Below are 26801 nucleotides of genomic sequence, written 5' to 3' on the forward strand. Positions count from 1 at the left end.
TTTCCTCCTCACTCCTTTCATAACATTTTGTACCTCTATGAGAACTTTTACACTGACTTATAGTTCAGAGCCCTGGTGGTGCAGTGGCTAAGTGCTTGGCACTAATGGAAAGGTCTATGGTTCAGACCTACCAGCTGCTCTGCAGGAGAAAGATATGGCAGTCTGCTTTTGAAAAGATTACAGCCTTGGAAACTCTATGGGGCAGTACTACGCTGTCCTATAGGGTCGCTGAGTCGGAATTGACTTGAAGGCAATGGGTTTGGTTTGGTTTTAGAGTTAATTCTGTCCGTGTGTGTTTCTGAAATCATAATTAGCAAAATGTCTTCCCAGGAATACTCAGTTAATTGAGGTTAGGTTGAATTTAAATCCGGAGCCTAGACTAATTTACCAGTCTGCTCTGTAGCTGGGAAATGGGTAACCCTGATACATATTAAACCTCAAATCTTGTTAACTGTCCTTTATATGTTCTTTGGCCTCTCACTATGTCTAATTATAACAGGCTTCTGGCCTTGCTCTGCTTAGCTTTGTAGAATTTTGCTTGCCATTATTTATGGCAACCATTAAAAATGCCTCATTGCTTCAATGACATTTGTTATTGTTAGCTGCCATGGATTCAATTTTCAGTCAATTTTCAACTTATGGCAACCCCATGTGACAGAAGTGGCCAGGACTTTCTCCCACAGAGCCACTGGGTGAGTTCGAACTGCCAACCTTTTGATTAGCAGCCAAGCGCTTAACAATTACACCACCAGAGCTCCATCAATGGCATTTACAAGAAAATAAATGAGTAACCAGGAAGGGTATGTGTGTGCATATACATATCATATTGCCACAGTCCATCTGGTCTCTCAGCATACTTCAAATAAATAGGACTGCCAATTCTTCACCAGTGAAAATCTTTACAGGGGTAGGGATAAATTTAGCTTATCACCAAAGCTGTTTGCACATTATTTGGACTGATTTTTTGGCTTTTGGCAAATTTCCCACGGAAGACTGTGGCCTTCAAGAGCTTTAAATTATTTTCCTAAATACTGCATATATATATGTATACACACACACACACACACACACATGCCCTGGTTGCACAGTGGTTAAAGCCTTCAACTGCTAACTGAAAGGTCGGTAGTTTGAATCCACCAGCCACACCTTGGAAACCCCATGGGGCAGTTCTACACTGTCCTATAGGGTCGCTATGAATATGAGTTGGAATCGACTCGACGGCAACGGGTATACATACATATATGTGTCTGTGTATGTGTTGTTAGTTGCCATCCAGCAGATTCCGATTCATGGTGACCCCGTTTGTGTAGATTAGAACTATTCCACAGGGTTTTCAAGGTTGTGACCTTTTGGAAGCAGATCGCCAGGCCTGCCGTCCAAGCCTGCCTTTCAGAACACCTCTGGGTGTCCTCCAATCTTTTGGCTCGTAGGCGAGTGCTTAACTGTCTACATCACCTAGGGGCTCCTTATACACATACAATATGTATTTACATACTTGTAAATTATATAAAATTTGCCATTTTAGTCATTTTTAAGAGTACAATTCAGTGACATTAAATTCAGTGTTATTAATTACATTCATCATGTCGTGCAACCATCGCCACTGCTTCTTTGCAAAACTTTGTCATCATCCTTTCGTTTCTATTTTTACGTGTACCATTAGGGGGCGGTCGAAGATAACATCGTCAATCCCCCCTGACAACCACCCCGTTCTCCCGCGCATGCGCAGCTCACCTGCCGGGGGCGGGGCCGAAGGCGGAGTCGAGGGTGGCGCAGGCGCGGAGCGCAGCCGGCGGACATTGTGACGTCAGGCGGCGCGGCCTGGGTGGGCGAGGCGGCGACACCCCGACGCTTCCCGAGTGTGACGTGCGGAGGTGTCCTCCCCCGTGGCCGCCGCCCGCCTCCCTCAGCTCGTCGAGCGGGCCAGCGGCCGGGGCGGAGGCCGGGCGACGCGGGGAGAGGGGCCGGCGGCTGGCGGGCGGAGCGCGGGCAGCCCCGGTTGACCGGGACTGTGCGCGCGGCGGGCGGGCGGCGGCGGCGCCGCCGGTCTATATGGCGGCGGCTCTGTCGGGCCTGGCTGTCCGGCTGTCGCGCTCGGCCGCCGCCCGCTCTTATGGGGTCTTCTGCAAGGGGCTGACCCGCACGCTGCTCATCTTCTTCGACCTGGCCTGGCGGCTGCGCATCAACTTCCCCTACCTGTACATCGTGGCTTCCATGATGCTCAACGTCCGTCTGCAGGTGGGTGACCTGCCGGGCCCGGGCGCCGCCCGGCCTGCCCCCTCTTTCTCGACCCTCCCCCGGCGGCCGGGCCTGCCCGCCGAGGATGCTGCAGATGCCCAAGGGAGCCTGCACCGGCTGGATGGGACGCTGAGTGTGCCGAGCCCCGTGCGTTTTCTCGTGCAATCCCACAGAGACCCAGTGAGATGATTGTCACCCCCGTTTTCCAAACGAGGTCTCCTTAAGCTTCTTGCTTGTCGTGAGGTCCGAAGACAGGTTGATGGCATGGGTAGGAAGGGGCCTGAAAAGGAAATTCTGCCCAGAGAAATACAGATTGTTGGTTTTCTAGTTTCCAAACTTTGCGAAGCTTCTTTATGTTATCCGGAAAACTTAAAATGAGTCGGAAATTCATGGTATTCTGGTGCACGTATGTTATTTATCCTGGTCAGGGGTGGGAGTGAGCGGCGGGGAAGATGAGAAGAAATGAAGCAGGAGAGGCAGAAACCAAAACCTATTGCCCTCGAGTTGATTTCCGACTCAAAGTGAACCTATAGGACAGGATAGAACTGCCCCATAGGGTTTTCTAGGCTACAGTCTTTATGGGAGCAGATTACCAGGTCTTTCTACCGCGGAGTGGCTAGTAGGTTCAAACTCCCTACCTTTTGGTTAGTAGCCGAGCACTTAACCACTGCACCATGAGAGTTCCTCTGGGAGAGGAGGAGGGATATAGTAAAAGGAGTGGTACATGCTCCAGACTGATGTGAAATGGTGAGTCCCTGCCTGGCACCCTGGAGACTGCCTTTGCTACCACCAACCGGCATTTCTGCATCTTCTAAATGACAGGAGTGCAATGGTGAACCTCTGGGGTGCTAACCAAAGGGCCAGTGGTTGAACCCACCAGCCGCTCTATGGGAGAAAGACCTGGTGACCTGTTCCGGTAAAGAGTGTGGCCTTGGAAACTCTATGGGGCAGTTCTACTCTGTTTTATAGGGCCACTATGAGTCGGAATCCCTGAGAGGGCAATGGGTTTTTGAATGACGGATGCCTTTTTCTAGTGGAAGGGGAAGGTGTCAGTTTGAGAATTCTTTCTTTGTAAGTGGTGTCATAGGTGGCCTAATGCTGGGCTCCTCTTGGATTCTGTGTACACATCTCAGAGTGCCTACCATATGCATGCATGGGTCCGTGATGGAGAAGGTCCCTGCCCTCAGGGAGCTTACGGTCTAACAGTACTTGCGTAACTTCCTTGTGTGCAAAATGAGGAAGCTTGTGCAGTGGAGCATCAGGCAGGTGCCTTTTTTTTGTTTGTTTGTTTGGTTTGGTTGGATTAGAGTGTAATTGTCCCTGTGCTTGGACTCTCATTCAAGTTGCTGGTGCCCAGCACTGGTGATGGAGGGTCACGTAAAACCAACCACTGATCAAAATTGTGTCAAGGTGGGTTGAGGTGAACCTGCCTCTCAGTTTCCCATTCTGTATTGAGATACTCATATGAACCAGGGCTGTGGCATCCGTGAATGGTAACAGACTAATCAGTTGCCTTTGATTTGAATTGCCCTTATGGCAACCCCATGGGTGACAGAGTAAAACTGTCCTCAGGTAGGGTTTTCAGTTGTTGATTTTTCAGGAGACCACCAGGCCTTTCTTCCAAGGTACCTCTGGGTAGACTAGAACTGCCAGCCTTTCAGTTAGCCACTAAGCATTTATTTAACTGTCGGTACCATCCAGGTAATTGTTAACAGGCTAGAGGAATAGAAAACTCAAGTATCTTTTTCCCCCCCCAATCATTTGTTTTATTTATTTCTGCTGTTGAAAATATGCACAGTAGAACATAAATCCGTGAAAACTCAGGTATCTTTCAAGCAAGTCAAGGGTGCTGGTTGGGAGCTGCGGTAACCCAGAAAGTCTGTGCTCTAGCCACTGGCCGCCCTGTGGAAATACCTATCCAGTGCTTGCCAGATCTGACGATTTCCAAAAGAAACTGAAAAGTCTGATTTTTAGACACCAAATTAACTCAGAACTTAAAGAAAAATTTTTGGTGGGCAACATGAAACATGTCAACAGGTTAGATTTGACGTAGCTAGCTCTTACTTTGGAACTTCTTATCTATAGTTACATTAATCATTTTCAGTCATTTTTTTTTTAATCAACTTTTATTGAGCTTCAAGTGAACGTTTACAAATCAAGTCAGACTGTCACATATAAGTTTATATACACCTTACTCCGTTCTCCCACTTCCTCTCCCCCTAATGAGTCAGCCCTTCCAGTCTCTCCTTTCGTGACAATTTTGCCAGCTTCCAGCTCTCTCTATCCTCCCATCCCCCCTCCAGACAGGAGATGCCAACACAGTTTCAAGTGTCCACCTGATATCATTAGCTCACTCTTCGTCAGCATCTCTCTCCTACCCTCTGTCCAGTTCCTTTCATGACTGCTGAGTTGTCTTTGGGAATGGTTCCTGTCCTGGGCCAACAGAAGGTTTGGGGACCATGACCGCTGGGATTCCTTTAGTCTCAGTCAGACCATTAAGTCTGGTCTTTTTATGAGAATTTGGGGTCTGCATCCCACTGATCTCCTGCTCCCTCAGGGGTTCTCTGTTGTGCTCCCTGTCAGGGCAGTCATCGGTTGTGGCTGGGCACCATCTGGTTCTTCTGGTCTCAGGATGATGTAAGTCTCTAGTTCATGTGGCCCTTTCTGTCTCCTGGACTCTTAGTTATCGTGTGACCTTGGTGTTCCTCATTCTCCTTTGATCCAGGTGGGTTGAGACCAATTGATGCATCTTATTTTCAGTCATTTTATAAAATAACAAGAAATTCTGTAAGAGAGAATCTCTGCCTAGTGCTGTTATGTTGAATATTACTGTGTTTTAAGTTATTAAAAAAATCACCTTTCTTGTATGTCCCCTTCTGTCTTTTATGATCACCACACTAGCCCAGGCTACCATCATCAATAAAGAATGAAGGACTTCATTGCTGAAGTGATGCTTGGGGTTTCCAGACTCCTCAGTTGTTTGTAGGCTGTCGAAATAATCTCTGGAAATGTTATTTGAATACAGATTTGCCTGAGAAATAATTGGGGCTATCCGAGAAGGCTAGGCAGTTGGTGAAAACTCATAATAAGGAGCGAGTGAGTATAAGTGAACTGAAGTACATTCTGAAGGAGGGAAATTGGATCTATAAGAGTGGTGTGGGTAGGCAGTCAGAGGAGAGCCCCCATCCTGAAAGCCCACAGTGAATAGGTTTGTGGGTTTGACATCGACCACTGTCCCAGGTACAGCACAGCTTTTGAGAATTCCGGGAGCCAAATGCTTGAGGAACAGAAAAACTAAGTGGTGTGAAGTCGACTCTGACTCATGGTGACCTAATATATGTCAGAGCAGGACTGTGCTCTATAGTGGGTTATTCTTCTAAATTTTATTTACAGTCGGCCCGCTGTATTCACGGGTTCCACATCCGTGGATTCAACCAACCATGGATCAAAAATATTTGGAAAAAAATAAAACAGACTTTTTTTCTTGTCACTATTCCCTAAACAGTACAGTATAACGACTATTCACGTAGCATTTACATTGTATTAGGTATTATAAGCAATCTAGAGATTTGAAGTATGGGGGCACTGTATGTAGGTTATATGCAGATACTACACCATTTTATATAAGAGACTTAAGCATCTGTGGATATTGGTATCCATGAAGGGAGGGCCCTGGAACCAATACCCCAATACCTAGGGACAACTTTAGTTTGTTGTTGTTGAGAATATACACAGCAAAACATAAACCAACTCAGCAGTTTCTGTGTTTACATTTTAGTGACATTGATTATATTCTTCAAGTTGTGCAACCTTTCTCATCCTCCTTTTTTGAGTTGTTCCCCCTTCATTAACATAAACTCCCTGCCCCCCAAGTTTCCTATCTAATCTTTTGAGTTGCTGTCATCACTCTGATCTCATATAGATAGTTCTTAAAAGAGCACAATGCCCAAGGCAGACCTTTTTTATTGTATAAGCTAAACTGTTATTAGGTTTTAAGATGACTTCAGGGGATATTTTTCGTTTATGTTTTAAAGATTATCTCAGAGCAGCAGTTGCCATAGTTCATCCACCCTCCATGGCTCCAGAAGGTCTGGAGTCCATGAGAATTTGAAATGCTGTTCTTCATTTTCCCCTTTTTGATCAGGATTCTTCTATAGAATCTTTGATCAAAATGTTCAGTAGTGGTAGTTGGGCTCCATCCAGTTCTTCTGGTCTCACGGCAAAGGAGGCAGTTCATGGAGCCAATTAGCCACACATTCCATATCCTCCTCCTATTCCTGTCTTTCTCTTGCTCCAGGTGAATAGAGACCGATTGTTGTGCCTTGGATGGCTGCTTGCAAGCTTTTAAGACCCCAGGCACTACGCGGTGAACTAGGAGGTAGAACGGAAGCACTAAACCCGTTATTAGGCCAATTAACTGGGATGCCTCACGAAACCATGACCATAAACCTCCAAACCAAGGAACAAAATCCCATGAGGTGTTTGGTTGTACGTGAGCAGCTTCAGCAGCTACTCTCTCTCTCTTTTTTTTTTTCTGTTTTTGTTGTAAATATATCTTTATCACACAAGTTTTGTCAGTTCAGTTTTTACAGGTGTAAAAGCTATAGTGTTTTTAATGGCTGATTTTTTGGAAGTAGATTGCCAGGCCTTTCTTCTGAGGCTTGGTGTGTGGACTTGAACCTCTAACCTTTTGATTAGCAGCCAAGTGCATTAGCCATTTGTACCACACAGGGACTCCTTGAGAAGCAGAGAGAGGACTTTTTGTCAGTTTGGGGGCAAGTAGGGAGAGGGTTTCACCACCTACCTTGGGGAAGGGCTTCTAAGAGCTGGATGAGGATTTTAGGCTTGATCACGGGCTTGACCAATAAACAGCTCTTCCCAGACTGAAGGGGGGTGGTCTCTCTGTCTTCACTGTAACGGAAGAGGCTGTGACCTCGGTCTCAATAAGATGCTGTATTTACCTCGGGTACTTTAAAAACCCTTGCAAGTTATATAGAGTTTTTGTTCATGTGTAGAAAATCACTAAGTTACCTGATTTGAGGGTTTAATTACTCTGGCCTTCCTAAAGGGAGTGCAACAGGAAGTAGAGTCTCAGTAAGGGGGCCCGCCCCGGCACCCTGCTCTTTTTTTTCTCAGAACACTTGGTGCCCTTCCTCTTTGCAGGGGTGCTGTAGTCTGTGTTGCAAGTAATGAGAATTAAAAGGACTCCATTTCTTACTGGTTTACTTAAAAAAAAAAAAAAAAAATTTTTAAATCTCTTGTTTGTAGGGCAGTGAGGAGTTTTAAGAAGATTTATACCTCATTAGTCTGAAAGATGATTAAAGGAGAAAATCAATGCAAAAGGGCTTTGTAAGCTGAGAACGATTACAATTAAAAAAATCCTGTTTGCAAGCAAGGCTTCACCTCCTAGAGTTACTAGCATCTACTCTATTTTTACAGAATCTGAAATACAAAGGCAGGAAAAAAGCAAGAATCCATACTAAATACTATATTTAGTAAAAGCAAGGTAAAAAATCATACTGAGAACCTGGTGTCATTTAACAAGTTATGCCTACAGCGGTTCAGTTATGTGGCCCGGGGGGAAGAATCAAGTATCTTAGTCCCAAGGTCACCTAGATTCTTGTAACTAAAAGAGAAGGCTTAAGAAAGAACAGAGCAAAGAAGAGATCCTGAAGGTTGATGATAGTTGTCAAGCCAAACAAGAGCCTTGTTTTACCTGCGCCTGTCTGCTGCCCTGCCCAGTGCTGCCCAGGCCTGAGAATCTTCCTTGGGCTCCTCCCTTTGTGCTGTCTTTCCCCTTGTTCTGTCTCTGCTCTTTTTTAGTTGTCTCTCTTTGAATGACTTTCCAAATCCATAGCTCCATATGTTCAATGTTCACCTATCATTTGAAAATCTGTTATTCATTCATTCTGAGCAAGTTAAAAGAGTTCGGGATGCAGGGGCCTTGGGCGAGCTGGTTGCCATTTCAAATAGGGCACTCAGAATGCCTCACTGAGAAGGTGAGGGCTTTAGCCACGGATATGCCTGGGTGAGAAAAGTATTTCAGGTAGAGGGACAGCTGGTGCAAAGGCCCTGGGGCTGGTCCATGCCTGGCATGCTTCAGGAACAGCAGGGGCTGATGCGTTGGAGCAAAGTGAGTGAGGAAGGTGTTAGGAGAGCCAGACAAGAGTGTTCAGGGCAGCTCCCTGGTGTCTTGTGGGCATTGAAAGGACTTTGACTCTGATTGGAAAGATCTTACTTATGTCTGAACAGCTTCAAAAAGTAGTGTGTTAGTTACCCAGTGCTGCTATAACAGAAACACCACAAGTGGGTGGCTTCAAGAAACAGAAATTTATTTTCTTGGTTTAGGAGGCTAGAAGTTCGAAAATAGGATGCCAGGTCTAGGGGAAGGCTTTCTCCTTCCGTCTGCTCTGGGGAAAGTCCTTATTCCTTGAGCTTCTATTCCTGGGTGCTTTGGTGATCTTCATGTGGTATGGCGTCTATCTTCCCTCGTCTCTGCTTGCTCTCTTACTTGGTATATTAAGCATATGAGCCTTTTTATATCAAAAGAGATTGATTCTAGTCACATTCTACACTAATACTTTCATTAACATAAAAAAGAAAAGTATTTCCAAATTGAATATAATCACAGGTATAAGGGTTAGTTAGGATTTACAACACATTTTTGGCAGACACAATTCAGTCCATAACAGCAACCAAGATCCTGTTCCTAGGACTGATCACAGCTTGAAAGGAGCTTTTCCCTACTGTTTGGTTTACACGGGGCTCTGAGAAGAAAATTAGGGGAAATTAGAGACTATAAAAAAAAAAAAAAAACTTTATAAAATCTCGTTTTTCAGTCAAACCATGAGCTCACTTAAACCTGGGAGTTTGTCCTGGCTTCTGAGATACTGGACAGCTCTTTACTTCAGGATGATAAGGGCCAAACATACAGGAAACAAAAATGCCATGGAAACTTTTCAGTCTTTGAAATGAAAGCTTAAATCATGGTTTTTCAAAAACTTTTTGTTTTGAAAATTTTTAAACCTACAGGAGAGTTCGAAGAGTAATGCAGTCAACACCTACAGCCTTGACTCGTTTTTTAGAAGTCCTATGAATGGTCATGTACTAGTTCAAGCAGATGTCGGAGTGTATGAGTGAGATCTGTATGTACTAATATAAAAAGATGTTCATGATACATTAAGTGAAGAAAAGCCAGTTTGAAAATTGTTTTTATTACTTCACTAAAAGTTGTTTCATAAATACGGTATGTTTGTCAGCCTCTGGGGGAAGCAGTCCAGCCTTAGGAGAGTGCCCAGGTGAAATGCAGGAAAGAGGATAGAGACGGAAGAGCCACTTTTATGATTTCTGCTTTATGGAGAAGAGAGAGCCTTTTTTTTTTTTTAGAGCACCGTATTACAGTTTCACCACAGTCGGAAAACCCCTTCCATTCACAGTTTTTGCTGGATTTGCAGTCATTCATATCTACCCGTAACCATCAGAGTGGGAAGAGGTACACTGTGTCTCTGCAATAAAACTTGCCAGGTTCTCCCCTCTGTGCAGGAGACCCAGGTTCGAATCCCAGCCAGTGCACCCCGTGCACAGCCACCACCTGTCCGTCACTGAAGGCTTGTGTTTTGCTATGATGCAAACAGGTTTCAGCGTACCTTCCAGACGAAGATAGACTAGGAAGAAAGACCTGGCGAGTTCCAAAAATCAGCCAGTGCAAACTACATGGATCAGAATGATCCGATCCAGAACCAATCACGGGGACGGTGCAGGACTGGGCGGCATTTTGTTTCCTTGTGTGTGGGGCCACCATGAGTTGGGGGCCGACCTCAGGGCAGCTAACAACCACGCCACCTCTGCTAAGCAAACGGTACTTCCCTGAGTAGACATAGGTCTTCCCCCCTTACTGTTCTCACGTGGTGCATCGTGAGACGACACCCTGTGGTGGATCCAACGACAGTTTGAAACAAGGCTGGTTGGATATGGACCTTCTTGGTTTATTTTTCTTGGTTCATTTTTTAAACTCTTTCTTTTTCTATCCCTCCTGTATTGTGGAACATCAGAGTATGAAGGGCACATGCGGTGGTAATGGTTCTGCCCTGCTTTCAGTCAGCCTTTTCAGGGTAATACAGTATCAAGTGTCCAGAAACTTTCATTCCTGCCATTTAGATAGAGATGAACCTTAAAAGTTTGGAACTTGTGCAAAAAGAAAAGAAAAAATGGGAGTATTGGCTGCATTTGGAAACCCTGGTGGCGTAGTGGTTAAGTGCTATGCCTGCTAACTAAGAGGTCAGTAGTTCAAATCCTCCAGGTGCTCCTTGGAAACTACGGGGCAGTTCTACTCTGTCCTATAGGGTCGCTATGAGTTGGAATCGACTTGGTGGCACTGGGTTTGTTTTTTTTTGGTTTTGGCTGCATTTAGCAAGATTTATTCTTACTAATAAAAACAATCAATGATGCAGTGTTATGAATTCTGTATATAGGGTATTTTTATTGTAATAAAATATGTTTAACAAAAAGTTTAGCATTATAACCATTTTTTAAAATGGTACTTTAGATGAAGGTTTGCAGAGCAAATTAGTTTCTCATTAAACAATACACATACTGTTATGTGACATTGGTTGCCAACCCAACGACATGGCAGCACTCCCTTTCTTGACCTTGGGTTCCACATTACCAGCTTTCCTGTCCCCTCCTGCCTTCTTGTCCTTGCCCCTGGGCTCATGTGCCCATTTAGTTTCATTTTGTTTTATGGGCCTGTCTAGTCTCTGGCTGAAGGGTAAACCTGAAGAGTGACTTCATTACTGAGTTAAAAGGGTGTCCGGGGGCCATACTCTCCAGCCTCTGTCAGACCAGTAGGTCTGGTCTTATTTGTGTGTTAGAATATTGGTCTACATTTTTCTCCAGCTCTGTCAGGGACCCTCTATTGTGATCCCTGTCAGAGCAGTCCCTCCCTGGTGGTAGCTGGGCACCATCTAATTGTGCTGGACTCGGTCTGGTGGAGGCTGTGGTACTTGTGGTCCATTAGTCCTTTGGACTATTCTTCCCCTTGTGTCTTTGGCTTTCTTCGTTCTCCCTTGCTCCAGACGGGGTGGGACCAGTGGAATATCTTAGATGGCTGCTCACTGTAACCATTTTTAAGTGTACAATTCAGTGACGTTAATTCCATTCACCATGTTGTGCTGCCATCACTACTATCCATTTCCAAAAGTTTTCCATCACCCCAGTGAATAAGGAAAACCAAAGAAGAATCGATGTCTTTGAATTACGGTGTTGGGAAAGAATATTGAATATACCCTAGACTTCCAGAAGAACGAACAAATCTGTCCTGGAAGAAGTACAGCTGGAATTCTGCCTAGAAGCGAGGATGGCAAGACTTGATCTCACATACTTTGGACGTTTTATCAGGAGAGACCAGTCTCTGGAGAAGGACATCATGCTTGGTAAAGTAGAGGGTTGCCAAAAAAGAGGAAGACCCTCAACAAGATGGATTGGCACACAGTGGCTGCAACAGTGGGCTTCAACATAACGATGATTGTGAGGAGGGCCCAAGACCAGGCAGTGTTTCATTCTCTTGCACATAGGATAACTATGAGGCGAAACTCACTCGACGGCACCTAACAACAACACAAGCAAAAACTCAGAACCCGTTTGGCAAGAGCTTTCATTCGTTCTCTCCTCCCCCCAGCCCTTGGTACCTGTTGCCGTTAAGTCATTTCCAACGCATAGCAACCCTAATAGGACAGGGAAGAATTTCCCCGTGGTGTTTCCAAGGCTGTCACGTTTATGGGAGCAGATCGCCAGGTCTTTCTCCCATAGAACGGGGTTGAGTTCATTTAGCGGCCAAGTGCATGCATAACCACTGTACCACCAGGGCTCCTTCAGCTCTTGGTAGCCGCTAATCTTTTGTTTCTATGCATTTGCCTCTTCTAGATATTTTTTATTTCTCTAGTTCCTTCCACATTTATTCATTATTCATTTATTCATTAGACTTCTTTTGTAAGGAAGAGTTGTCTCTTCTCATGCATTTATTTGGTCATTTATTTTTATCAGTATGGGGTCATGGATAGTTATTTTATTCGTTAAGTTATCAGTCATCCAATACTGTTGTTGTTTTCTGTGTTGTTCAGATTGCTCCAGCTTTTCCAGTGAAGGTTTTTCATACTGGCGCCTGTGTCCTTTCAGCAAGCCCCCATCAAAAGGATAACTTTTTTAAAAACAGCGTTATTGAGATAGAATTCACATACCATACAATTTACCACTTCAAACATACAGCTCAATGGCTTTCGGTATGTTTATAGATTTTGTATGTATGGTTATAGATTTGGTATGTATATTTATAGATTTGCTATGTGTGTTTCTAGATTCGATATTTATGTTTCCAGATTCACTATGTGTGTTTCTAGATTCGTTATGTGTGTTTCTAGATGAGTGCCTACCACATCCACCACATTCAATTTTAGAACATTTTCATTACTGTAGAAAGAAGCCTCAGGTGTCACCCCCATGTCCCTCTGTTCCCCCAGCCCTAGGGGACCAACCACTATTCTACTTCCCTGTCTATATTTGTCTGTGTGGCTATTCTAAACATTTCATATGAATGGAACCATATAATACATAGTCCTCTGTGACTGGCTTCTTTTGCGTAGCATCATGTTTTCAAGGTTCTTCCGTGTCGTAGCATGTATCAGGACTTCATTCCTTTTTGTGTCTGAATAATATTCCATTGTATATCCATAAAAAAAAAAATCCATTAAAAATTTTTTTTTTTTTACATTTCATTTATTCAGTCACCAGTTGATGGACATTTGGATTGCTTCCAGTTTTTGGCTGTTATGATAGTGCTGCTATGAATATTTGTGTACAAGTTTTTGCACGGGCATGTGTTTTCAGTTCTCCAGGGGATCTACCTAGGAGTGGAACTGCTGAGTCATACGATAACTAACCATTTCACCAGGATCACTTTTAAAACTCTGTAAGGGGTGGAGGCAGGGAGAGGATTACAGTAACCCGGGGGAGAACTAATGGTGAGCTGGCAGGGTGCGGGCAGTGGAGGTGGTGCCAGGTGGCTGCCTTGTTGGGTGTATTTTGGTGGCAGAGCAGCAGGCCTCCCTTACTTAAAGGAAGAGGTGGTGTGAGAGAAAGACCTGTTTGCATTTCTTTTTCTGTGAATTGCCCATGTTCTTTGCTCATTTTTCTGTTGGATTGTTGGTCTTTTTCTTAATTTCTTGGAGCTTTGTGTCTGTTAAATAGCCCTTTGTCTATTTAACAACTATTCAAGAGTTGAAATTTATTTTCTAGTTTGTTACTGTGTTTTGACTTGGCTTATAGTATCTTTTTGCCTTAATGAAGTCTATTTTCACGTAGTAAAATTTAACAGTCTTTTAAGACTTGAGTTTTGTCATAGTTAGAAAGGCCTTCTCAACTCTTATGGTTATAAGGAATTCACCCATATTTTACTATTTTTATTCTCGTACTCTTTTTCCTTTAGTTTTTATTTTTAAATCTAATGTCTTTAAAGTTTATCCTGATATATAGTGGACTGTATGGATCCACGTTGCTCTTTCTCCAAATAATTCTGCAGTGACTAGTCTTGTGCAGACATTTTTGTCCTGATAAATATTTAAAAAAACGAAAAACAAACTCTTTGCCATCAAGTCGATTATGGCTCATATTGACCCTATAGAATGGAGTAGAACTGCCTCATAGGGTTTCCAAGGAGCGGCTAGTGAATTCGAACTGCTGACTTTTTGGTTAGCAGCCAAGCTCTTAACCACTGCGCCACCAAGGCTCCAGAAAGTAAGCTTTAAGAAGACAGAGTTCTTTTTGTCTGCTTTGTATACTGTCCTAGCACCAGCACCTAAAACAAGTGCCTCGCTTCTGGTAGGAGCTCAATGCTTGTTTGTTGATTGAATCTGTACCAAGCAATCTCAGTAGACTCCTGTATCAAAGTCCGTGTACATTTGTGGTTTTTAAAGTTATTGCCAAGTTGCCCTCTGTGAGGTCAGTCCGCCTTGTGCCCCAGGCAACGCAGGAGGGGCCTTTTTTTTTTTTTATTAACTTTTATTGAGCTTCAAGTGAACGTTTACAAATCAAGTCAAACTGTCGCATATAAGTTTATATACACCTTACTCCGTACTCCCACTTGCTCTCCCCCTAATGAGTCAGCCCTTCCAGTCTCTCCTTTCGTGACACTTTTGCCAGCTTCCAACTCTCTCTATCCTCCCATCCCCCCTCCAGACAGGAGATGCCAACACAGTCTCAAGTGTCCACCTGATACAAGTAGCTCACTCTTCGTCAGCATCTCTCTCCAACCCATTGTCCAGTCCCTTCTATGTCATGTCTGATGAGTTGTCTTCGGGAATGGTTCCTGTCCTGGGCCAACAGAAAGTTTGGGGACCATGACCGCCGGGATTCCTCTAGTCTCAGTCAGACCATTAAGTCTGGTCTATTTGTGAGAATTTGGGGTCTGCATCCCACTGATCTCCTGCTCCCTCAGGGGTTCTCTGTTGTGCTCCCTGTCAGGGCAGTCATCGGTTGTGGCCGGGCACCAACTAGTTCTTCTGGTCTCAGGATGCTGCAGGTCTCTGGTTCATGTGGCCCTTTCTGTCTCTTGGGCTCTTAGTTATCGTGTGAGCTTGGTGTTCTTCATTCTCCTTTGATCCAGGAGAGGCCTTTTGTTGATCTCCATTCACTCAGCCGATCCAGCCTGAGCCTTTGCCTCCACTGAAGGCAATTGTCCCTGTGGAGGCCACCTCCATGCTGCCATCTCCAGCAGTTACTCCTGTGTCCTCAGTGTTACGAAGCCTCTCAGCAGCATCACGTCATTTGCTGGCCAGACTCCACAGTCAGAGGGCAGAGTTCCTAAGAGATTGCCCTCACTTCAGACACCAGCCACAAGTTTAGAGGTTTCCACAACCACCCTTATCGTATGATCTGCTAGAACAACTCACAAAACGGAGGAAAGCGTATTATAGTTTTATTCTAGTGAAAGGACACAAATTAAAATCAGCTGAAAGAAGAGAGGCATAGGGTGAGGCCTGGGAGGGTCCAAACTCCACGCTTCCACGCGTCCTCTCCCCGTGGAGTCCTGGTCTGCGTTCCCTCCTGGCTTCCGTGTATGACAGTACGTAAAGAGCACTGCCATTACTGCCAGTCAGGGAAGCTCACTGTGCCTTTGGTATCAGAGTTTCTTGGAGCTCGTTCACATAATGCCTGCCTGCTGACCTCACTTCCTCTGGAGGTCAGAACTGATATGGTGTGGCCTGACGCCCCCATCATAAATCATACCACCAGACTGTCCCGGGGGCCAGAGACCCCAGCCAACACAGACAGGTGAGACTTTCTAGGAGCCTGAGGTCACCTCCCAGGAGCCAAGGCAAAAGCCACATGCTCTTTGGGTAGGCCTGACGTTTCACGACACAACTCCCTGGAACACAGCTGCCGCTGCTGCTGCTACTGCTAATTATGATAGCAGTAACAGCTGCCCATGATGTGCTCTCAGAGGGCATTTCTCACACATTTGCCCTCACAGAGTCCTGTGAGGTGAGTGTGTTTCCCTGAGGAGGGCAAGTTGCCCGAGGCCCCAGAGTTGGGACAGAGCGGAGCCTCCTCCGAACTCTCTCACCTCCTGGGCCTGACAGTGGCTGCGCCTTCCAGAGCTCTGGTGTCAGGAAGGAGGAAGCGCTGGAGAGAGATGGGTGGCTGGCTTTTGAAGGGTATGTGTGATTCAGACGTGCTGAGCCATTAGTAAAGGGAACTCAGAGTTTGTGTGTACCCTGTGGTTATGACGTGGCTTCATTCAGAAATGATTGGATCATTTCTGGTTCTCGTCCTCTGAGCTATGTAGGAATGAGGGGTTTGTTTCCATCAGCTCCCCAGGATGGTCATTTTAGCCAGGAGCACAGGGACAGTCAGACACTTTCATGTCCCCGTTCCAAGTCTGGTGAGGGCAGGACCGTCCTGGAGCATGTCTGTAAGCTGTTGTTATTTGAGACCCACTCAGAGCCAGCCCATTGTCACCCTGCCCTTGGCTGAGCGGGCCAGGCTATGTTTGCTGTGACTTTTTCCCTCTCCCCTCTGGGACTCAGCTTGCCAGCTTCTTTTAGGAGCGTAGAGGCCAGGATATTTTTAACTGAACAGAGCCATGAATAGCTTGGATGAGGGCAAGTGGGAGGACAGGAGTCCAGCTGCCTAACTGGGTCAGGTCCGTTATCATCCAGCAGGCCATCTGCCTTCAGTGGAGGTGGGGCTTTTTGTGGAAGGTGGTTTCTTGTGTCTGCATCAGAGATCCTTGTGGACATACCAAACCCATGGTGCTGAGCCTCTTTATTTCTCAGCCTTTATCGTCTGTAGGGGAACAGTAAGTTCAGGAATTTACTCCCACTGCTATGTTTTTGGTAGGAGCCCTGGTAGCACAGCGGTTAACCTGCTAACCGAAAGGTTGGCGGTTTGAACTCACTAGCCACTCCTAGGGAGAAAGGTGGGGCAGTCTGCTTCTGTAAAGATCACAGTCTTGGAAACCCTGTGGGGCAGTTCTGCTCTGTCCTGTAAGAATCACTATGAGGCAGAGTTGGCTCAGTGGCAGTAGGTTTGGTTTTTGGTACTGTTTATGGAGTCCCTGGGTGGCACACATGCTTGAGGGGTAGACCTACTAACTGAAAGGTTGGTGGTTGAAACCCACTCAACGATGCCTCAGAAGTAGGCCTGGCAGTTTGCTTTCGAAAGGTCATACCCTTGAAAATTCTACAGAGCACAGCTCTGCTCTGCACATGGGGGTCGCCGGGAGTCGGAGTTGACTTAAAGGCGACTCACAGTAACAACCACACTGTTGTTCCTGATTCATACTCCCGTGAACTCCAGAATATGCCTCTTCCCTCATCGGGGTGGTCTAAGTTTTGGAGGATAAGTTGTGTGCCATAATACATGCTGTTTATTTTGTAGACTTAGTTGGGGGTGGTGAGGAAGATAGCTGGGGGCCCCAGAGTTAATTATATAATTGTGCATACAGTATCTGGTACAATAGATGTCTCGGGTAGTGAGAATAAACTATGAAAAAATATTTTACAAATGACTATTAAATATGTTTAGAAATTATTTAAAAGTTATTTCTGGCTCTCGGCAGTAAGTAATATCTCTAATACAGTCTAGTATCGAAGGATTGGCTAGTCGAATGCTAGGAGCCAAAATGTATTCATTGACCTACTCAGGTATTTGTATTTTTGGAAAGAGAGTTAATATATAGTTGATTATGGCATTTACTAAAGAACTAGAAGGTCATCAGTAAGCTCTTTATCATTATTAAATTATTAAATAAATGATTAATAGCCCATATTTCAAATATTTTAACACAATTCTGGAAGTACTTCATCTTTCTGAATACTAGGCCCTTGTACAAGAACATAGTAACAGTGGTTAGACACTAATTTTTCTGAGCTGTCCCATATTAAAGTGACCTATTTTTATTAAGAAATAAAAGATAAAACAATCTATTTTAATATGTATTAAAAGTATGTTTAAGAATGCTTTCATTTCAGGAGAATGTCCATTCTTAACCCTTTGCCAGCAAGTCGATTCTGACTTGTAGAGACCCCATGTCTTACAGAGTAGAACTTAGCTTCATGGGGTTTTTTGCCTATAATCTTTCTGGAAGCAGATTGCCAGGCCTTTCCTTCTGGTGCTGTTGGGTGGGTTTGAACTGCCAACCTTTTGGTTAGTTGTCAGGTGCAAATTGTGCCACCCAGGGATCCGTGTTTATTCTTAGTACATTTCAAATCAGTAATGTAAATGTTAAGTTTGAAATAACGAACTTTGGAAAGTTAAGAGAAGATTAGGTTTAGCTTGATTACTTTGTTTTGAAATGTTGATGGACTCTACACTTACAGTAATACCACCTTATATTTGTGGAGTGCTTATTCTATTCAGGAGCCCTGGTGGCGTAGTGGTTAAGCGTTATGGCTGCTAACCAAGAGTTCAGCAGTTTGAATCCACTAGCCACTCCTTGGAGACCCTATGGGGCATTTCTGCTCCGTACTGTAGGGTCACTCTGATTCAGAATCTACTCAACTGTCTGGGTTCCACTACTCAGATACAAAGAGTGATGGTCAGTTTCTACCAAGAAAATATTTTGAGCATGCACCACCAGGTATAGATACATGATCATAAACTATATAACTTGCCCTATAAAAATGTAGTATAGATTATAAAACATTCAGAAAATTAAAAGGGAGAAGAGATAAAAGGCAAAGACATTCTGATATTTTCCTCCATGCCTTGAGGTGGGTTCACCCCGTTTTAACAACTGCTGGACTAGAAGATTTTGCAAAGAGTTTTTCAGAATTTACCTGTAGCTGGACTGAGTTGTGTGTGCAAGAAACAGATCTTAACCACTCTCTTCTTTTTGAAGCACTCAACTCAGTGGGCCTCTGCAACACTCGGTTTTCCTCTTACTGTTTTGAGTGTTCCTCCTTGGTGTCTTTTGTGGACTCCACCTCTGACCAGGCTTTATATTTTGGTGGTCTCAGCCTTCCGTATACTACCTTCCATCTGTCCTTTCTTTTGATGTGCTGTTTACCAGAGTCAGCAGTTTAACACTTTGTAAAGCCGGGATTTCTGATCTACCTCCCCAGCTCTGACATCTCTTGGGCTAAAGACTTTATAAATCCAACTGCTTGCTGGAAGTGCCACCGTCAAACTTTTTTTTTTTTTAATCAAACTCTTTATGTCCTCATCTGAACTCCTTAATCCCCCTCTGACCTGTGCCTCCCCCTCTTTTTCATTCGATGACACCTTCATTACCCAGAGTTGAAAGCAGAAACTTTCTTTTTCGAAAGAACCTGTAAGTCATTTCACCTTCTACATCTAATCAGCCGCCATCTTTTTTCTGATTTTACATGCTAAAATACTTAATTTTCTCTATTAGCACCTCCTGACTCCAGCCCTCCATCTTTTCCCTGAACTACTGAAGTAGCCCCAAGTTGGTCCTCTGTGTCCAGTGTGGTTCCTGTCCAGTGTGGTTCCTTTCCAGTCTGTCCGCCACACGGCAGCCAGAGCAGCTAACCTAAAATACAAGTCTCGCCATCATTTCCTTGCTAAAAATTCACCAGTGGTGCCCCCCCGACCTGGTCGCCTGCCCAGTGACATCCACGTTCTTCATGACCCTGGTCAGTGCTGCTGCCTCCTGGCTCCTGTTAAGCTCCACAGCCCCATCCTCAGCCCGCCTTGCTTTCCGCCTTAGCCTCCAATAATACTTACTGGCTCTATTCTCTTCCCCATGTACTCTTTTTGAACTTAAAAAAAAAATTAACAGTTGTACATTTATGTAACTTAAAGAGTCATCTATGTCTGTAAGATCAATTAAGAGAAACATCTGTTTCCTACTTTGGTTTCTCCAACCCTGAAGTCAGTCAGTTTCAGCAGTAGCTGGGTCTTTCTGTGTTTACTTTGCTATTTCTAAATTACACGCTGGTGTGGTCGCTTCTTGATTTTCCATTTCCAGGCCATGTCTCTTTGTCTCCCCACTGTGGAGGATGAGGTGTTGGCTCACTTTTGCCCGGCTTCTGCCTCACACGCTCACATGTCCATCCCTTCTACCCAGTGTTGCTGCTGTTTGGTGCCGTTGAGCCAGTTCCAACACACGGCAACCCCATGTTACAGAACAGAACTGCCCCGTAGGGTTTCCTAGGCTGTCACCTTTACAGAAGCAGATCGCCAGGACTCCCTCCTGCGGAGCCGCCGGTGGGTTCAAGCTGCAGACCTTTGGGTCAGCAGCCAAACCTTTAACCATTGTGCCACTAGGGCACCTTAATGAAAGGTGTAGGCCCTCGTAAAGTTAGATAACCCAGGGAGGAATGTGGTAGACAGCATTATCGGTAATCTTATTTTTTGTTCATTTCAAAGTCTTTCCCAGTTTTTCCTGACAGTTGCCCCATTTGGATCATAATGTCAAAGACAGATTTGTTTTTGTTGTTGTTGTACTTTTGATGAAAGTTTACAGAACAAACTAGCTTCTCATTAAACAATTAGTACACATTGTTTCGTGACATGGGTTATCAATCCCATGACTTGTCAACGCTCTCCCCTTCTCGACCTTGGGTTCCCCATTACCAGCTTTTCAGTCCTTGGCTTCTAGTCCTTGGCCTGGGCTGTTGTGCCCCTTTAGTTTTGTTTTGTTTTATGGGCCTATCTAATCTTTGGATGAAGGGTGAACTTCAGGAGTGACTCATTACTGAGCTAAAAGGGTGTCTGGGGGCCATACTCTTGGGTTTTCTCTAGTCTCTGTCAGGCCAATAAGTCGGGTCTTTTTTTTGTGAGTTGGAATTTTGTTCTACATTTTTCTCCAGCTCTGTCCAGGACCTTCTGTTGTGATCCCTTGTCAGAGCAGTTGGTGGTAGTAGTGGGACACCATCTAGTTGTGCTGGACTCAGTCTGGTAAGAAAGATTATTCTTGATCTCACACAGACACAGACATAGACACACACACACACCTGGTCTCATTAGGTTTGTAGGTGCAGCAAGAGTGTTAATTAACCATGCAGCAACCTTGAGGTTGCTCTTGCACTCTAGAGCCACACAGTATTGAACAACTACTGAGGTCACAAACCAGCTTCTGCCCAGAAATTTTCATAAGGGATCTCAAATTGATCTTTTGAAAGCCTCTGTTATTTGCTATCCTGAATATTAGAAACTAAGCCCAAGACACTTTCTCTACGACATTTTTAACTGGAACCGAAGTAGTTATAGATGTGGGGGAAGTCTTTTTTTATCGGGGTCTCCAAAATTTGCTAAAAGTTCCTGGCCTGCCAGGAGGTGATCTCCCTTATCTTCTTTAAGGCCAGGACCCTTCCGGGCTAGTTTTCCTGCTAGAACTTTGTAGACATCAGAGCCGTAAGTAGAGTTGACCTTGGCTCCTTAAAAGTGGCTCGTCATACCTGAGTCTAGGAGAATCGTTCCCCAGTGTCTCTCCAGGTAAGACCCCGGTTCCATAATCAATTCATTGTTACATCCTGGTTAAAGGGAGGACAGAGTTCTGTTGAACCTGTGCAAATAACTGCATTCCCACAAAAAGTACAGAGTCTCAGAGTTTATATTTTTCTTCAGTGTTTGTAGGGAACTCTGCATTAGTGAAGTACTGCTCTTGCTGTGATCTCCAGTGGGTAGGTGGTCATGCTGTTTGCTATCACAAGGTGGGAGTGACAGTAATAGTAGTAGTGTCAGTGTCCTCAGAACCTAACTTCAGGGGGCATAGTGCGAATCAAGATCAGCCCAAGGCTGATTCCAGTGAGGTGGGGGTCGGACGCACCTCTGGCCTCCAGCCTTTTTACCAATTCTGACACCAGCCGTCCCTCCCATAGCACTATCTACTTCTCTTCCGGGTTTGATGATCCATTGCAGCAGCCGCAGCAGAACTCAGAGAGCACACTTACAGTTAAGTGGCTTATTAGGGAACAGGGTACAACTCGGGATCAGGCTCAACAGGCCCAACTCAGGAAGCACGCAGGCAGTCTCTCTTCTTCAGTGCAGGACAGCTCTCTCAGCGCCTCTGGAGTGTGCAGGCCTCCTCTCGGCCCCCTGAGGGCAGGCTCCTCTTGGCCCCCTGAGGGCAGGCTCCTCTCGGCCCTCTGTCTGTCGCTGCTGCTCTGCAGTGGAGCCCCTTCTGGGCCTGTTTCCATATTCAGTGTTGCAGCCCTTGACCTGTGTTACAGCTCGTGTAGGAGGTTTCTTGTCTCCCCTCTGCTGCTCTCTTCTCTCTTCTTTCTTCCTACTTCTGTCCTGCCGCTTCTTTCTGTCTCAAAAACCTCTTTGGGTTGGCTGCTTAATTATGCGAACTCCTTGTCAATTTCGAGGCAGGGAATTGCCACCAGGGCCAGGAACCCTGCAAGAGGCATGCCAATCGCAGGGCAGGCTGCAGCCCAGCGCCAGGCAAAAAATATCAAACCGTCCTTGTTTACAGCTTACCCAGGAGCTGTAACAAACCCTTTGGGGTAGAAAACTAAGACAAAGGTAACTCCTCAGGATTTAGGGGAAAAACTTTTCTCAAGCTGTCTTTCTAAAGAACCAAAGCAAAAGGTCGTATAAAGGAACGCATTTCACCACACCTTGGTACCAACGATCCTAATATTTGTTAGGAAATATCTGATGTGGGTAGACTTTCTTAGGAATCTCATCTTCAGGATGAAATTGAAATTTGATTATATTTTCCAGGTTCATATTGAGATCCACTGAGTGCCTGCTTCTGACTGTGACCAAGGCGTGTCCTCGAGCCCCTGGCATCAGAGAGTACAAAGTATGAGGGATGGAAGAGGGACCCTTGGCAAATGCCTTGCCAAAGCGGAGGAGGAGGGAGAAGCTGGCTCAGACAAATCATTATACGGGCTTGATAAGAGAACCCAGGAGAGTTCTGACCCATCAGACGTACTGTCCTGGGTGGATCAACCTGCGTTCAATGTAAATGGAAATTCACCAAATGAGTTATCAGTGGAAATGAAAAATGACCTGAGCGAGGCTCCAGACTTGCAAGAATCCTTAAGAAGAAATTCCGCTTTAGCAGCCGCTCTGAGCAAGACCATGGCTCTGTCCTTTGCTCGCACGGAAGGGCGGGGTGTGAAGGTGCTCCCAGATGTTGGCGAGGCTCTGGTGAGGGACTGGCTGAGAAGAGGGCCAAGGGCCACTGACCGCCGCAGAAACTGGTGCCGCAAAGGAGAGCCCGGGGTGTGGTCTGCACGTCTCCAGCCTTTGGAACTACCACGTTACCACGAACTGAATCTGCTGCAATTAGGAACGGGAATTCTTGAGGATGAATCACCGAGTGCTTTTCTTGGGATCATCTCTGAGCTTGAACCGCCTTCCCTGTACTCCATCCTTTCTGCAACCCTGTATGCATGTCCTGATGTCCCCCTGAATAATGAGACAAAAAATGCTTCCCTTGACTGTTTGAAGCCCGTGTTTTCAGAGCAAACAATAGAGTACAAGGAAATGCTCTCAAGTGTACAAAGTATACCAAGTGATCTGCAGGTGACACTGGGGTTACTGGCTCTCTGAGCTTTGGAATTTGCAAATCTGTTATACTATAGCTAAGGTACAAGCAGAACAATAAAGATAGTGAGATTAATTTCAAGAGTTGTCTTAAAGAGTGATTTCCTTTGCATTAAGTCTAGATGCAAACAGTGCAGCCGTCAAGTTCCTGCTCTGGTTGTATGGCTAGACCAAATTAAATGGAATTGAAACTCACAAAAAGCTGGCTGACTCAGAAGGAAATTTTTGAGTGTATTTTAACTTGTGCTTGAAGGACATTCAGAATTGGGAAATCCATTTCAGAAGAATATTGGTAGATAATAAATATCAGATTAGAACCTTGTTTAACATAAAGTTCTTTGTAAATCTTTAGTACCTGTTTTGAAGGACTATTGGCCAGATACTGCTCTTCAGCCTGCCTTTGATCATCTGATAGAAGTGGATATTTGTAAAAGTCAACCCTCTCTACCTTCTAAAAGCTGTGGTGAGTTTGTGGTCAGCTGTTACCATTTCTGCATTTTGTGGAAAAATTTTGGTCTGCAGGAGAATTTCTTTTCTCAGACACTTTTTTTTTTTTCCACTTGAAACACAGTTTACATGTAGGCCCTCAGATGAAAGTTGCAGTATTAAATTTACCTTTAGAATAATCCTTTCTCGAATTAGGAACCCTAGTAGTGTTATCTTAAGTAAAAATGAGCTTGAAAATATTCAGTGTAGCTCAGTTTACAGAGAGGTAAATCAGGTATTTCCATTCTAGAATGTTCCCAGTTTCTAGGGATTGAGATATCTTTTACACTAAGATTTTTCGGAAGTAACTCCTTTTGCTGTTTGTGGATAACTTTGGTAAAGTCATTGAAGAGTCACCCTTGTGTGTAAGTTTCTAAGGAACCCCGAGGTGAGACTTAAAACAACCATTTCCAGGATTATTGATTGCCTATAGCAGCTTCTATTGTGTGCTGAATTACTGTGCTGCGTGCTGTTTTAGTGTTTTGGGGAAATGAAAAATAAAATCTCTTCTTCAGCGTAATAAATATAAGTATTTTTTTACGTGTGTAGTCTTGGTTTATCTGGTCTCTTTATTAATGCTGTCTTCTTAATTCTTAAACATCTCTTAGCACTGAAGTGGGTTGCTGATCTAAAAGACCGGAAGCAGAGGTTGAAAAACAAAACGTAAAGCTAGGTCAGAACTGAGCCGCTTCAGTCTCTTCACAGGGTCTAATGAAATAGTGCACTGTGGTCCTTTGGGATGGTGCTTAGATGAACCTTTGAAAAACACGATCACCATCGAGTCTGAAATGACACTGTCCTGATTGAGCAAGTAAAACTCTGGCTAAAGGACACGCCATGTGGTGTCACCAACGGATTGTGAAATGAGATGAGGACACATTTATTTTAAATGTTTTAAAAATGGGGACTGTTTCCTTGCAAGCTCTACTCCTTTTACTTCTTTACAAAAAAAACAACCAAGTCTACTCCTTTGGGATGGAACTTTCCATGACTCATCAACTGTTGTTATTTCTTTGTTTTGTAAATTGCAAGTATGTAAATGTATTCAGCCAATTGCAGAGAAAAGTACAGAATTCTCTATTGGGCATCAAATGCTGAAGTAATAAATTAAAAATGTTTTCATGTGGTTGCATTAAAATAAAGTGTGTTTTTTCCTAAAAGCAGCTTTGGGGATGTGAAATGCAAGTAAGAGTAGTAGTGTCAGGACCTGACGTACCTCCACCCTCCCAAAGTTTTTACCAATTCTGACATCAGCTATCCTCCCCAGGCCACTCTGCTTCTCTTCTGGGTTCCATACGTTGCAGTGGTCACACACAACTCACAGACCATATGTACAGTTAAATGGCTGATTAAGGAAGCGACAGGGTACAACTTAGGGCCAGGATCAGGAAGCATGCAGGCAAAGTCTGGAAGGCTCCTCTCCCCCAAGAGGAAAGCACCTGCCTCCCTTCTTCACTGCAGGACAGAGTTCTCAGCTCTCAGCCCCCTGAGGACAGGCTCCTGTTGGCCCTGCAGGCCGTCGGCATCAACTCTGCCCTTATAGCTTTTTTAGGAGGTTCTTTGCCTCCCCCCTCTCTCCCCTTCTGTCTTCTTTCTTCCCTCTTTCTGTCTCTAAAAAACCTCTGTGGGGTCAGCTGCATCTATACATAACTCTCAATTTCAAGGCACAGCCCCTCCCAGCAGAGCTAAAAACTGGCCAGTCCCCTCTCAGATACTTCATTTGCATAGTAGAGTATAGACACTTACTTTGCATAGTCTATTGACCAGTCCCTGCAAGGTGCATAGCAGTCGTAGGACAAGCTGAAGCCTAGGGCCAGATGCAAAGTATCAAACCATTAGGTTTGATTACACGGGAAATGTGAGTAATCAAAAAAAAAAAAAAAATATGCTCTAGGGTAGAAAACTAGGGCAAAGGCTACTCCTTAGGGCTTGGGGGGAAAAGCAAGCTGTTTTTCCAAAGAACCAAGGCAAGAGGCTACATAAACTCACGTCACGGCAGGGGAAAGGTCACAGTAACTTGTTTCTTCACATTGATGTTTTTGTACGCATATACTTAGCTGTTATGTTTTCCTTTGGTGCTTAACTGTGTACATTTCCTGTCTGAAGATTCGCTCTCCTGTTGAAAGTTCTGGGGATAGCTTTACCTGGAACTCAGGAGCAAAAGGTGACAGACAGCCCAGAAGAAACATGATAAATGCTTCTTATATAGTGTCATGATTTTATAAAATGAAGGCCTTTAAACCCTTTTATTCGGAGGCAATTACTACAGAAAGAAGGAGACATTCTTGTGCATAAACTAAGCTTCCATGATTGGGTTATAAAAGGGATCACGCCCTGGAAGTACAGAGATTGTACGGAGCAGTTCCACTCTGTAACACGTGGGGTCGCCATGAGTCAGAATCAGCTTGACGGCAACAAGTTTTATAGTTTGGGCAATAAGAACTAAGGGAAGCTTGTTTTAAAAGAATTGTGATTCTTAAAATTAGATGCTTTTTTTTTTTTTTTTTTGCCTTTGTGGACTCTGCCTGTGGAAGGCTTTTAAGGGTTAAACACAGCAATCATTTTAAATTTAGAAACAATTTCTTTTTTTATTTTAATACGGGAATGGTGGTGAGGTCTTGAAGTGATTATGAAGTTGCAAACCTCTAGAGAATAAAAAATAAAGTTGCACTTAAATAGATCATTCTTATATGACTACTGATTTTATAAATAACCAAGAAATGTATTTTAGAACTTAGTATAAATCTGTGTATTCTAAAATTCACATAGATCATTGGCTATACTGTGAATTCACACAGAATCAGAAATGTGCTATAGAATTCTCTCTACAGTTTCTTATGAGATAATTTTCAAATTCTTTTTAAACCTTCCAAGCAGAAGAAACAGATGGGATCTCTGGAACAGTACAGGCATACTGTGGAGATATTGCAGGTTTGGTTCCAGACCACTGCAATAAAGTGAGTCAAATGAAGTTTTTGGTTTCCCAGTGCATATAAAAGTTAGGTTTACACTATACTGTAGTCTATTAAGTGTGCAACAGCATTATGTTTAAATAA

At 44.3% G+C, this 26801-nt stretch overlaps 2 protein-coding genes across 3 annotated transcripts in view; both read left to right on the forward strand.

Moving 5' to 3' along the window:
* The first annotated feature begins 1814 nt into the window (after positions 1 to 1814).
* LOC126087581 (small integral membrane protein 10-like protein 2A) overlaps positions 1815 to 26801 on the forward strand; it is a 147667-nt gene continuing 122680 nt past the window's right edge. Inside the window, exons 1-2 of one of the 2 annotated variants that reach the window (XM_049905152.1) lie at positions 1815 to 2238; positions 22429 to 22517. In XM_049905152.1, the coding sequence (XP_049761109.1) occupies positions 2053 to 2238; positions 22429 to 22449 (207 nt within the window). In that variant the 5' untranslated portion in view covers positions 1815 to 2052 and the 3' untranslated portion in view covers positions 22450 to 22517. Of the gene's footprint in view, positions 2239 to 22428; positions 22518 to 26801 lie in introns of those variants that run through there. The other variant, XM_049905151.1, reaches the window with a different exon arrangement.
* Positions 22513 to 23722, forward strand: FAM220A (family with sequence similarity 220 member A). Its single transcript, XM_049905150.1, has one exon. It carries the CDS (start codon positions 22513 to 22515, stop codon positions 23263 to 23265), a length of 753 nt encoding a protein of 250 aa, XP_049761107.1. The 3' UTR covers positions 23266 to 23722.

This window comes from Elephas maximus, chromosome 12, assembly GCF_024166365.1.
Source record: "Elephas maximus indicus isolate mEleMax1 chromosome 12, mEleMax1 primary haplotype, whole genome shotgun sequence".
Lineage (NCBI taxonomy): Eukaryota > Metazoa > Chordata > Mammalia > Proboscidea > Elephantidae > Elephas > Elephas maximus.

Excerpts from the sequence above, each read along its gene's own strand:
- FAM220A (XM_049905150.1), top strand. The coding sequence starts at position 22,513 with ATGAGGGATGGAAGAGGGACCCTTGGCAAATGCCTTGCCAAAGCGGAG.